Genomic DNA, 14,114 nt, shown 5'->3' on the forward strand with positions numbered 1-14,114 from the left:
GTTCAATAAGTTCTTGAAAGTATTTGTAGGAGGCTTCAGCAGATCCAGTGAATGTTTTGATGCATTGCATGTTCACTAACACCTAGAAAATACTGTAGATACACACAGGTAAGGATCGGATATCTAATCCAGCGCACAAAGGATAACTTCTATGGACCACCTTGAAAACTGAAAAGCTGTAGTTAGAGAAACTGCCTTGGCATAAAAGATTCACCAGGATGACCTACTTAAGAGGATCATCATGTACCTAAAGTCAGTCTACAGTTTGCAGTCATAAATATTACATCAGGGCTTTTTTAAGGCTGCATTTCTCTTCCAGTAAATGCTTCGGTTCCCATTAATAGTTGAATAGTGCCATCACATCTGATTTCTTTGAGAAACATTCAAAGTGTATGAAATTAATCTAGAGGAAGATATTAAAAATAAAGACATTTTTTACTGTAGGTGAAATTCTATTATTAAAAAGCTAGGAAAATATCTTTTGGCTTCTAAAGTCATGTCTATGTGATTATAGGCTTCATTTTCTTGTATCAGAAGTACATTACATCTTTAGTTTATCTAATACAGTCTGTAGCTTTTCCTATCCCTCAAAATACTATCAGTCTTAAAACTCATGTCTGGAGTACAGTTCTGGAGACAATACATGCAACAGAATGAATTAAGGACAACTTCTTAAAGCCATTCATTGGTCTTCTCCCATAAAGCTCTGAGGGCAGTTCACACTGCTTTAGAAAGGGTAAAAAGATTAACTTCAGAAATTTCCTTCTGTTTTTACTCCTGCATCATATCTCACTACCTCCTTAGCTGTATCACTGCAGTTTTTCTGAGGTAATGATGTAAAATAGATCATTAAAATGACCACGGTTAAAAATAATCTTTTCCCCAAGCTGGAAAGTGTTTTCTTAGAAGCACTGCTATAAAATGGTAGCCTGCTTTCTCCCAGAAGGGAGGCTTCTACAATCTGTTGCAGCGTCCAGGTTCACACACACACACAGACACACTCCCTTAACTTCAGACACATGAGTAATGGTGCAATTTTCTAATTGGTTTTAGCTGTTCTAGCTACAAACTGTTGCCAAAGAATGATCCTGCATTTCCTCCTTCTGTATGCTTGCATGCTGCTGCCATTTCTTTCTGCTGCCCATGGTGATAGTGCAGATGTGTGGTGAGCAAATTGTCTTGCAGACATGCTGCACGGAAAACTGCACGGAGAGGAAAGGAATGGTTAGTCTGGAGTCCAATAAGCAAACTGCTCTTGGCTCATTGTGTCTGCATTTTGACCTTGGGGTTGCACAAGATGGAAAGATACAGCAGGGGAGCAGGGAGATGAACTGAGGCAAAATATCTGGGTGCTTTCATGCAGCTTGGTTAGTGGGAGCACTTGGAGATGCATTAGTTGATAATATACAGCTGCTCCACTCTGTTCCTGATGTGAATATGGATAGGGAAAGGAATATACATAGGGAAAGGAATGTGTCTGCCCATGACTTAGGTATTGGGAATCTCCAAAGTGTGAAAGTGCCAGAACTTCTGCCCACACAGCTCCCCACACTGAATTTTTTAGGGTGGGATTTCATATTGCTAAGACTTGGTGTGAATGCACTGTGAATGCACTGGCCAAATTCTGCCAGCTTTGAGACACTGATAGATCGGAGGAATACTAACTTCCTGTAAGATTTGTGTTAAATAGAAGGCTAGAGAGATATTTCATGGTAACTCACTGGTTTAGTGGTCATAAAGGTTAGTATTTGTAATCCTTTCTTACAAAACAGGGAGTTCAAACAGGAAAGGACACTGCAGAGTGAATATGATGGATGATGCATGGAATTGCTTGGTTTCTTTCATAGTAAAACCTGGTATCTAACACTAGAGAGTAAAAAATTGAATTCTGAAGATTGATAGAGATATTAAATTTATCTTCAACATGTTTTCCTTATAACCTGTGGTATTTGTATCTCTGAAGAAAATACAGGCTTTTATATTCAAAGCCCTGCATTCTAATGTCCATTGCTTGAATAAAGATTGGGATGAGTCTTTATCAGTGTGAAAGGGCATCTAAAAATAGTGAAGTATAAGTTTTTTCTCTTGTATTTTACAGGTTGAATATTACAGCTTCACTTATCCCCGGGCTTTCTCCACTGATGTCCGACACACAATAGACATTCCAAACAATATTTGGCAGGTGCCTTTGCAGCTTAACAGCAGTCCTTTGATACAGAATGGAGGACACATACAAAGACAGGACTTCACTAGTGAAAGGGGCCAAAGATATTGCCAAAGAGGTGAAGAGGCAAGCAGTGAAAAAAGTGAATAAAGCTGTTGACAAAGCCCAGGATGGCTACACACAGAGGTCCTACAATAGATTCCAGGATGAGGAAGATGATGATGATTACTATGGCCAAGGAGGAAATTATGCTGTAGAAGCTAATGATGATGAAGGATCAAGTGAAGCAACTGAAGGACATGATGAAGATGATGAAATTTATGAAGGGGAGTATCAGGGAATCCCCAGCATGGGGCAGGGTAAGGATGACATGGTGGCCTTAGGTCAGTCCATGCGTGATGAATACAAGGATCGTCATGAACTGGAAACTGAGAGGAAAGCTGATGAAGAAGAGCTAGCACAGCAATATGAATTGATAATACAAGAATGTGGCCATGGTCGTTTCCAGTGGGCCCTCTTCTTTGTGTTAGGAATGGCCCTAATGGCTGATGGGGTTGAAGTGTTTGTGGTTGGATTTGTGTTGCCCAGTGCTGAAACAGATATGTGTATACCAAATTCTGGATCAGGATGGCTTGGTAAGTAAAGTCTTCATTCTGTCTTTTTGCTATTAAAAGTTTTGCTTACATTAAATAAAATAACACTAAATAAGTATTCGTCAACACAGAAGCTTATCTAAAAATAGGTTCATCTTGAATATAAATACAATTATTTAAATTAAAATTAACTGTATTCATAATTTAATTTTGCAATTTTGTTTTTTAGATTACTTTTTTCTTAGCCAATAAATAAATCACTAAAAAGAAAAAATGCACTGTAAAACTTAATAAAGAGAGAGACAAATTTTGTTCTTATATACAAGAGTAGATGTCCAAATTAACTAATCTCAGGAAAAGCAAAACCACAAAACCAGGAAACAGATGGAGAATTGGAGTCCTGCTGAAATGATATAGGTGTAATAAAGAGCAGATGATACAGTTATATGGCAACACTTTCACATATGAACCTTTGCAATGGTGAGGTGAAATTCAGTCTGGAAAATTAAAAAAAAAATACAGTGAAAATGCTATCTATTATAGCCTTTTCCTCTTTTTGTCTCTGTAGTCTTATAGCAATGACTGTTCTCTAGCCACTCAAAAAGAATACTGTTTACTTAGGGTCAGGGTGACAGAAGAATGAACAAGAGTCTGGGATGTGCTTTTTGTGTCCATTCTGTTGATGGGGATGAGCTGTGTCTCATCACCTTGCCTGTTTCCTCCTGTGGTGTGGGAACAGGCAGTCTGAGGAAGACTTCTGTGGTTTGGTGAGAGCAGCAGCACTGCAATCAGGCCCATGCTTTCTTCCCTGGACATGCCTGGGCACAGCAGGTAAAACAAGGTTCTCATGGGGCAGGTCTGTGGAGAAAAGTTCTAGAAATGGTTCCCCAAGGAAGAGGGGAGGCAGGAGCCTGGAAAATTGGGACAGAGCAGGAAATGGAATGTATATGTATAGATGAGTGGCTTGGGTCTGAAGACTATCACGGAAAAGGAGGACTTCTTATATGAAATTTAGAATCTTTTGTTTTCTAGTAGATGTTCTGCTTGTACCCTCCTTCTTTGCAGCACATGGTTATATAGCAACAGATCTCATTTTAGCTTTGCTCAGTCTCCTGACATATTGATACCAGCAGTTTGGCTCTGGGGGTTTCAATACTGTGGACTGCAGTCTCCCCCAGTTACAGCTCTAAGCCTCCCTCCTGGTGACAGGAGCATAAGGGGAAACAGGTGAGGAGTTCTCAGGTGACTGTGTTCCTTGTGTTATTCTTTGCCATTTAATCATTTGTTATTAGAACTACTTTGCTTATATATACAGCACAGGGATTAAACTTAAAATGGATGGAAATGAATTACAAAAATTTTAATGGTTAAAGAGGATGAATGCATATAATCCGTTTTGTACTGCTTGTTTACATGAAATGCCAAAATTGTATGTGTCATGCTTGGACCCGTGATCTTTCAAGTCTACTTCTTAAAGAAAGATGAGAAGCAAAAACAATGCAAACCTGTATCACTAGATGAATGTCAATAAGTCAGTGCAGATCATGTCATTCAATGCATCTTAGAAAAGTAACGAATGCCCAACTTGCTTTTTTGACATGACTTTTCTCATCTAGTCCTTGGCAGTTGGTGATATCTTTAAAATCTACACCTCACTTTTTATAATTTTTGCAATTTTTATAATTGTTATACTGTTAGAAAAGAAAATATCTCACTCCCATTTTTAAATTAGTGATAAATCTGCTTGTTTTACCCCATGCGCCCTTCTCAACAAATGAAACAATCAAAGTTGTCTTTGTTCTTCATGATGATGAATTATAAGGGTAATCCCCAAATCTCTGCGATTCATATTAAATTGTATTTTCTACAAATAATATTATTTCTAAACAACTGCATTAAGCAGTATGGAGGTGTTTGGAATTGGGAATGGGGAGTATTTTCCACACAGTATTAGGGGCCATGAGTATTCATATCCTGTTGGGGTCTGACCCATGTCAAGAAGGCTGAGGATCTCCCTGTCATTAGAGTTCTTATGATGCTGTCTTCAGATGTACTGGAATAACTCTGTAAGTTTAACTAAATTCAGTATGGAAGCTGTTACCTCACAGTTACAAGTGTGTGCGTGTGTGTGTATAAATGATGCTTGTTGGCAAAATTAAGGTAACAGCTCTGGAAAACTCAGCTGTGCAAGTAATATATCCTCATTCCCAAAATATAGAAATTGTAATGTATCTTCCTTTTGCGATAATATAAAACTAGCCTCTCTGTTGTGGCATTAACAAACAAATAATTATGTACTATAAGATGAGCATACAAAAGCAGGAAAGAATGGAGATCAGCAATTTCTTTCCCAGCATGTATTGAAGGCATTGTAACACGTGACTATTTAATCAAGAGTTTCACTAAAAAATATATTTCTTGCCCATAGTTACTAGAAATATATCATAAGCTGCAAGTCACCAGTACACCAATGTAAATATGGCTTATAAACGGAGCAGATATACTGCTTGTAGACAGCATAACCTTAATTCCACTGATACAAAATATTCATTGTAGCAGTGAATGCTTAGTGAAAGCATTTTTATATTGTCATAGCTGGGCCCTCACAGCCGTGCATTTCAATTACTTTGCACTTGTGATTTCAGCTTATAATTACAACCTAAATGGGGTCTTCCAGACAGGCATAATTCTTTTTTTATGATTGGAATTCCATAATCCAGAGGATTCTAATGTTAGAAGGACTAATGCTAAGAGTTATAAGTTAAAATCAGTACACATACACAATACTTATTTGTCAGACAATTTTCTAGACTGTCAAGATACACAATAATAACATTTTAATTTGTCTTTGGAAAAGCATTCATTGATTTTTGTTGTAAATACTGATTTCTCATATATCATGCCATGACAGTTTACTAGGGAACTTGAGCTAATTAAAAACATGTGATGATATTTATTGAGCCTTCTTGTTGCATTTTTTATTTTTTTAAAAAATTCACTTTCACAAGGAAAATTTCCCAAAATCCTTCCATATTGGCCCTTGCATGATTACTGAGATTACTGTTTATTGATCACCAGCAATGTCTCAGAGCATATAAAATCACATAATGAGTGTGCTGATGTCATGAACCAGCTTCAAGGCATTTTTTGAATTAAATAAAAAGCCAATACTTTTTTCATCTCAAGTAAGTGGTCTACTTAAGGAAAGGGCATAAATTATCCAAGATTATAGTGGCATGTCACTAAGCATGAGAGAGAAGTATATATATATATATATATACTGCTGTATATAACTTGGCTATACTTGTTAGCTCCTGCATATAAGTGGGCTCACACTGGCCTCTCGGTTCTGGCACACATTACAGAGGCAAGACTGTACCTTCATGAGACAGGTTCTAGGCTGAGGCCTAAAGATGTTATTTTAACTCTTTTCCTGATTGCATCTTATCTCTTTGGTTTTAACAGTCAGAAACAGACTGATTTTAGGTTAATTCTCTGGGCTCTAATTTGGGTATACTTTTCTACCCAGTTTTTCTGTGTCTTTGCATTCAGATTGGTCAATGCATTCAGATTGTTCTTAAGTTTTATTGTGGTGGTTTTTTTTTTGTTGTTTTGTGTTTGCTTTTTTGTATTTGTTTTGTAGAGTTCTTTGGTTTTTTGTTCATTTTTGGGAGGGTTTTTGTTGGATTTTTTGTTTGTTCGTTTTTGTTGGGTTTTTTGTTGTTATTTTTTGTGGGTTTTTTGGGGTTGTTTCTTAATGTAATGTAATGTTTTTCATGATGGCCTTTTCTTTCCTCAGCATCTTTGTCTCCAAAATACAGGAACATTGTTTTTCCTAAGCTAGGCAAAGCTAGTCTTTCCCAGATGTATCTGTTCAGGATGCCACGCTTCTGACCATCCTGTCACTGTTTCTCCCACAGGACCTGTAAGGGCTCTCCCTTGTGTGTGCAGGACCAGCTGCACTGCTGTCACCACTGTCAGCAGTGCATACATGACTCCTGCTCAGCTGGTCATGAGGCATCAGCTGTCTTTTTCAGACAGACACTGTTGCCGCTGAAGATGAATAGATTACACAGATACAGGTCAAAGTGTGGTGAAAAGAAGAGAGTTTATTTTTCCTCCCAGGACTTATAGGCTTCTGACCACGGCCAGGGATTGGATGGTCAGGATAACACTTTCTCACTGCACTGGCCATGAGAGATGCCCATCACAAGACGTGTAACAGAAAGAATGTACACATATCTATGTTTATAGTTACTGTCCTGGGAAAGTCATTAGAAAACCATGTCAGCAAGCTCAGAAGCTGAGTTTTCAGGGCGACATCTCACCCTTTTTGGTTTAACAAAAAGAAAAGAAAAAAGAAAAATGAACAAAGAAACTAGCAACATTATAAACAATCAAAAGGATAAATAATAGGAAAATACAATACTCCATACAATCAGAAGGCTGTAATTTCAGGGTGATATCTCACCCTTTCGTTATTACAAAAAAACCCAAAAAACCCCAAAACAACAAAACCCCAAAAAATAAATGTAACAAATGTCCAACATCAACACCTGCTTGTGGATGGCTCTCAATTTGGTCACAAAGGCAGACTCCATGGCCCAATTGTAAGGTGCCTGGGAAAACTTATGGAATGCTATGACAGCAGCCTGTAATTCTATCAATTGGGCTGATCCAACCTCATGACTCTCTAAAACCTGCCACTGAGATCCATCCTTCCAGGTAGCAATGAAATTTCCAGTGTTTTCATTGGCCAATGATACCTGTGGAACGCAAATCTGGCGTGGCAATGAAAAAAGCCAGTGACATCAATGGAAAGGATAATGTAATAAACTTGATGAGCAGAAACTGCTCGCAGAACCTCCTCCAGCATCTACTGTGCCTGTGGGGTCAGTGTCAGAGGTGACTTTAAATCAGAGTCCCCCTTTAATAGACCAAAAAAGGGAGACAGTTGTGCTGTGGTCAGTCCCATATAGGGACACAACCATGTAAAAGTACATTAATATCTGGACATCATTCATGCAGTGTTTGCATTGAATGCAAAAAAAATAATGTCACCTCCAGATGTGGGACTGTTTGTCCCAAAAATTATTTTGACCCTCAAATAATTTCAAGGAGGTTGTTTCTGGAGTCACTTGCAGCCCCATATCATTGGCAAATGCCAGAAAATTTTCACATGCCTTATGGCAAAATCTCCATTGATATCTCTGTGTGGGCTCAGCATTAATGATAGCTGGCACCAGAAAGGCAAATTTCGGTCTGTCATCGGGATGCAAAGGAATTGTAAAGAACAATCCTTCAGATCCACGATGAGGACTAGCCAATCAGCAGGAAGCATGGCAGGTGAAAGCATGCCAGCCTGCAACATCCCCATGCTTTCCATCACAGCAGTAACTTTCTGGAGGTCTTGCAATAACCTCCATTTCCCAGACTTCTTCTTCATACTGAAAACAGGAATGTCCCAGGGACTGGTCGAAGCTCCAGATCACTGTGATCCAACTGTTCCTGCATCAAGTCACACAGGGTGACTAGTCTATCATGAGAAAGGACAACAGAAAATGCTGAACAAAGAGTCAGTCTCAAGTTCTTCTTTGCATAGAATGTGTCAGCATTGGGTCCAAGGGTCACTCTGGGGCCCGTCAGCAAGCCAGACAATTATGATGTCCATGCCAGTGTCAAAAACCCCCAGAAGCTAATCCCTGACAGCATCTCACCACGGATGGACAGGGTGCAGACCCGTTCAGGATGATCCCTGGCTGTCAGAACAGCAGTCCAGTGACCCAGCGAGGTCCAGGGAACCCGAAGCCACCATCTCCCCGCAGCTGGTTCTCAGTTCTGCGAACATAAAACTCAAAAGGCACAAGGTGAGCAAATCCAGGTCCCGCAGGGATAGGAACAGGAGGCAGGAGTGTGGAACCCATGGCAGAAATGCACCCCAGGAAATCCGAATCAACGTCCCCTAGGTGAACAATGATGCCCTGAGCAGTGGCATTCAACCACGCCACAAGAAGAGCACTCACGGCCTCACCCACCGGATCAAAGCATTCAGAAGGACATGGAATGCCTGATATGCTCAGCTGCACAGACACCTGACAGGAGGACAAAGTCCACAGGCCAGCCGAAGAGGCTCCAGCAGCCTGGGACCCTTGGCCCGTCAAGGCCACCGGCTTCGCCCCCGCGGCAGCACCACCGGAGCCAATGGTAACCAGTGCAGGACCTTGGTCTGCCACGGCCGCAGGAGGCGATGGGGGAGGGCCGGCTCCAGCCGCAGGCTCGGGCGATGCCCGGGAGCACGAGGCGGGGGGGGGCTGGAGCCAGCTCGGCACGACCCGCCTCCAGCGCCGGTAGAGGCACAGCCCACGGAGCAGCAGTACCGTCCCTCTCCGCTGCCAGGGAACAACGCGGGCTCACAGGAGGGGAAACCCGCAGCATGGGGCCGGCAGAACCCGGCCCGGTGTCCACACCACTCGCAGCACCCATCCCCACAAATCCGGTGCGGGGGGGTGCAGTGCTCGGAATCACCCCTAACAGCGTTTCTTCAGGGGCGAAAGGTCCAAGAAGCGGCGCCGGCCACTCCTCCACTGGAACAGTGTGCGTGGCAGCTGGAGCGGGGCCCAGGCCCATCCCGTCCCCCACCGCGGGGTACGGTACGGCCCAGCTGCAGCAGGGACATGGGACCAACCCTGAAGCATCCCCCAGAGGCAGCGGCGCCCCCCGTTCAAGCACCCCCCATCGGTCTGTGCCAGGAGGGCACACGAAGGAGGAGACTCCGCCCCGGGCTTCCACCGCTGGGGTGCCGGCCAAGGCAGGGTTATGCCCCCACGTTCCAAGGCGCCCTCGACAGCCCGTTGGCAAGGATCCAACCCCGCCTCAGGCTTACACCGCCGGGGCACGGGCCGAGGCGGGGTCACGCCCACCGGCCCCGTGGCGAACCCGTTCAACCCGCCAGGGGCCCCGGCGATCCAGGGGGAGCCGACCTCGGGACCCAACCTCAGAACAGCGCCGCACCTTTGCCAGATCCCCAGCAGCCAGACCAGCCGGGGCTCATAACTGACCAGCAGAGCCTCGAGCAGGCAATCACCTAAAGCATCCCAAGCCAACTTCGAAAAAATCTCCTCAACCACAGGGAAAAACCCCCTCAATTCTCCCATACTCACACAATCGCTGAAAGTCAGCATGCGAAACATCACTCCCCCTCTGATCAAACACCGCACGCCATATTTCCATAACCAGGCCCTCCGTAGGAGAGAGCCCAAAACCATCCATAGCCACAGGCTGGACAGTACCCTGTAACCATCACGTGCAAGACATGGAGGAGGTCACCAGATGTTACCGCTGAAGATGAACAGACCACACGGACACAGGTCGAGGTGTGGTGAGAGAAAGAGAAAGTTTATTTTTCCTCCCAGGATTTATAGGCTTCTGACCACAGCCAGGGATTGGGTGGTCAGGATAACACTTTCTCACTGCACTGGCCATGAGAGATGCCCATCACAAGACTTGTAACAGAAAGAACGCACACATATCTATGTTTACAGTTACTGTCCTGGGAAAGTCTTTAGAAAACCATGTCAGCAAGCTCAGAAGCTGAGTTTTCAGGTTGACAAGACACCTCCATCCTTTATTTGTACTTTATCATGGAATCATAGAATAGTTTGAATTGGAAGGGACCTTTAAAAGGTCATGCAATCCAAGCCCTCTGCAATATGCAGGGACAGCTTTAACTAAATCAGGTTGTTCAGAGGCCCGTCCACCTCAATAGCAGAAAAAATCTGCACATCTCGGGATTTAGTGATTATTTTTAAATATTTTATTTTTACTTTTTTGCATGTGAACCATTAGTCACTCTTATTCACTGATTGATATTCTTTACAGAGGTCAATTGCTCCTCAATGATTTCTAATAATCTCCATGGTCTGTTTTGAAATCCTATATAATCCTTTGTATTAAGTTTAGACTGAATGATCTCTTGAGGGAGAACAATCTTCTCCTCTGTTCTGTTTTACCATTGTGTTAATCTATGTGTTAGTCAAGACTTTGATACAGGTTCATGGACAGTACAGTTACAAACCTAGAAATAATTTGTATATGTAGAAGACATTCTTAGCTGGTAAGTCAGCCTACAAGCATTTTCTTCCATCTAAAAAATTCAAGTATTGTAAATCACTGGACTGATAATGCATATACTGCGAATATGAATAGCAACAGCTTACCTTGGAAATAAAACAATTTTCTGAAACCTCACATTTTGATCTAGGGGGTTTTTTTCTATTATTTTCTCAATTAATTAATAAAATGTTGTGTAGTATTTGAAGAAAGAAGAATATCATTGACATAACTGTCTTTTGGGCAGAGGTAGCTCTCAGTCTGAGACATCAGCCTACCAATTCTGCATTGATCACTAATTTGCACATTAGCTGCTTTAATAACTGTGCTTCCCTTGTCTACTCTGTCTAAAAACCTACCAAACATAACCAGTGTAATTCTAATCCATACAGTTCTTTCTCTTTACAGGAGAAGAAGTGCCCTCCAGAGGTTTGGTTGCTGATGCAATATGCTTATAAGCTCTGCTAAGATCTGCTAATGATCTCTGAATTTTTCCACTTCTTAGTTTAAAGAAGTACTGGCCTGTCAGATCCTTGCTATTTAATTTGATTCTGGTTTTACAATGATAATTTTCAAAAACTTTATATTTAACAAATACCTTCCTTGAAACTCATCAATGATGAATACAAGTCCTTCCATTGGAACAGAATAACCCAACCCACTGGTAGAGGCTAGTCACTAAAATGCTGGGCAGCAAATAGCTCTGCAGGAGGATCTGTGGTTTTTAGTAGGAAGCGAGTTCACCTAGGACAGAAGTGTCTTGCAGTTTTGTTGGCAAAAATGACCAGTAAGCAGACAGGAGTGATTATTTTCTGTTCTCAACACAGTGAGCCCACATGTTGGATTCTCTGTCCTTTTGTGGAGCCACCTGAAGAGGAGAAATTAACAAATTCAGGGAATTTTAGCAGAGGCCCAATAAAGTGACAAGAGGAGCCGAATATACAGCATATAGGAAGCAAAAGGGCCCTTCACAGTCTAGTTTAGTATGAAGAGGTGAATCTCTCTGTACTATTTGGCAACAAAACTGAGAGGAACTATAGTGAATGTGGATTAAATTTTTTCTCAGAGGAGAACAAAGATCAGAAATTTGGAATCATCTGGTACGATGAAGAAAGTTCAGATTGAGGTGGTCAGCAGCTGGGAATGCTGCATAGAGAAGCTGTCAGATATTTGGGAGATTTTCAGAAGCTGACTGAAGGCTTGAAGCAAAGTAATCTTGCTCTGAAGGCAACCATATTTTAGCAGATGTCAAAATAAAGCTCTTCAAAAGTCCCTCCCAACCAAAATTTTTCTGATTGTTTGCAAATATATGATACTTCCACCTACCTATGACAAAAACACATATGCAGCTTTTACACTTCAGTAAACTTTTAAAAGAAAGGAGGATTAGAACTCATGGATTGTACATAGGCTTGCTGTTTCAAACACAGACTAGTGTCTAAATTAATTTAGGCAAAATCATATAGCTTTAATTATTTTTTCTCCTCCTAAGATCTGGCAGAAACCTGGAAGCATATGACAAAATGTTGGTGAATAAAGGGCTGCACATCCTGAGTTTGACGGGAGTATTTTTTAAATATTCATGCATATACATGCCTAGTGGGATTATTTACTGGTTAAGAGGCTTGAATTTTAATAGATTGTCACAGAACTGTTCTTACACCGCAGTAAGTAAAATGCCTTCTACTGCTTTAAGTAGTTATCTGTGTATAACATTGTTGTCTTTTTTTGTTAAATATTAGTCAGGTCATTAGAGATGGAAGAGATTTATTTCACATTAATGCATAAAATACAGCGGGAGAAGGTGAGTGTCTTCTGGTTATGCTCCAGTTATGAGTATGGTACTGTATTTGTTATAACTCAATACACCACAAGTGACATAAAATAAAGGAAACCCAGGCTCTGTTACTCTCTTTTTTACTGTATGTTCACCTAGCAGATGTACTCTTAGGCTCTTGAAAATTTCAGGTGAAAATTCTTTTTTTAATTATGGAAACCATGTTGAAGTTTTTTTAAAATGATTTTATACTTTGGGGATAGGGAAAGAGATTAATACCTAATTTTTTTAATGTGGACACTTGGCCAAGGTTCCCATTTTATTCAAGAGAGCACAGATACCAAAAACAGTTAGGCACTTATATATTATCTGGTATATATTCACAATAAAAGCATCTAGATAGAGAGTACTTACTGGAGCCATATCAGACATTTGCTTGTGAGGAATCTCATTGAAATAACTGAGAGTCTGTTGCACTTTTAGTTAATAGTAGTAGTAAATCTTTAGCAGCAATAGAAATACTTAGAAATAGAGCTGTAGTCATTGAAATGCATTCTAAATACTCCAGAACAAGGTGAAAATTGGTCTGTAGGATTAATGTCTTACTCCTTCAGAAGGAGATGCCAGAAATACAAATGCCATTATGCATGCCGTTCACCTTTGGTACAGTTCAGCTGCCTTGCAAATGACATTATTAAAGTCCTCCTACTGCAGTGCTTCTTCCACTTGCCTTCGAAACACAGTTTTTTGAGGGAGCAAAACTAGTAGACAGATCCTTGTGATTTCTAAGCTGTTACAATATAGGGTCCAGTGAAAATGGTGGTTATGTCTGGTTTTGTTTTCTGAGGCGAAAAAGGAGACAGTGGAGGGAATATGCAATGTGATTTTGTCTGTTATGACCTGGAGTAAACCTGTATCACATGAAACATCATGGACTGTCACAAGACGGGAGCTGGGAGCACAGATTTGAACCCTGAAGGAAATACAATGTACTCAGTCCTCTGAGCTGTTGCAGACTCCCACTGTAAGCCACTATCTAAGGTGGGTCATAGCTGCCCTCTGTTTCTGAGTACAATGCTGTTCCCAAACCACCTTATTGAAGCCAGTATTTAGAGGGTGGACAGACCCATTTTAAAAGTTTTTCGTCTTTCCAGTTGTTTCTGCATGCAGCTTTACTGCAACGACCCATAAGGATCATTGAGTCCAATCCATCGTCCTGCTCAGAATATCTCCCAAAATCACACCATTAGCCTGAGCACATTGTCCAAATGCCTCTTTAACTCTGTCAGGCTTGATGCTGTGAACACTATTCTGGGGAGCCTCTCCCCATGCCCAACCACCCTGTGCGGGAGGAACATTTTCCTGATATCCAACCTAAATCTCTGGAAAATCTTCATGCCACCTCCTCAAGTCATGTCACTTGTCACCAGACAGATCAGTGCCTGCTCCTCTGCTTCCCCTTGTGAGAAAG

At 41.4% G+C, this 14,114-nt stretch overlaps 1 protein-coding gene across 1 annotated transcript in view; it reads left to right on the forward strand.

The window, feature by feature from the left end:
* The first annotated feature begins 2,219 nt into the window (after window positions 1–2,219).
* SV2C (synaptic vesicle glycoprotein 2C) overlaps window positions 2,220–14,114 on the forward strand; it is a 90,491-nt gene continuing 78,596 nt past the window's right edge. Inside the window, exon 1 of the mRNA XM_058828100.1 lies at window positions 2,220–2,799. Coding sequence (XP_058684083.1) covers window positions 2,220–2,799 — 580 coding nt within the window. The remainder of the gene's footprint in view (window positions 2,800–14,114) is intronic.

This window comes from Poecile atricapillus, chromosome Z (genome assembly GCF_030490865.1).
Source record: "Poecile atricapillus isolate bPoeAtr1 chromosome Z, bPoeAtr1.hap1, whole genome shotgun sequence".
Taxonomy (NCBI): Eukaryota; Metazoa; Chordata; class Aves; order Passeriformes; family Paridae; genus Poecile; species Poecile atricapillus.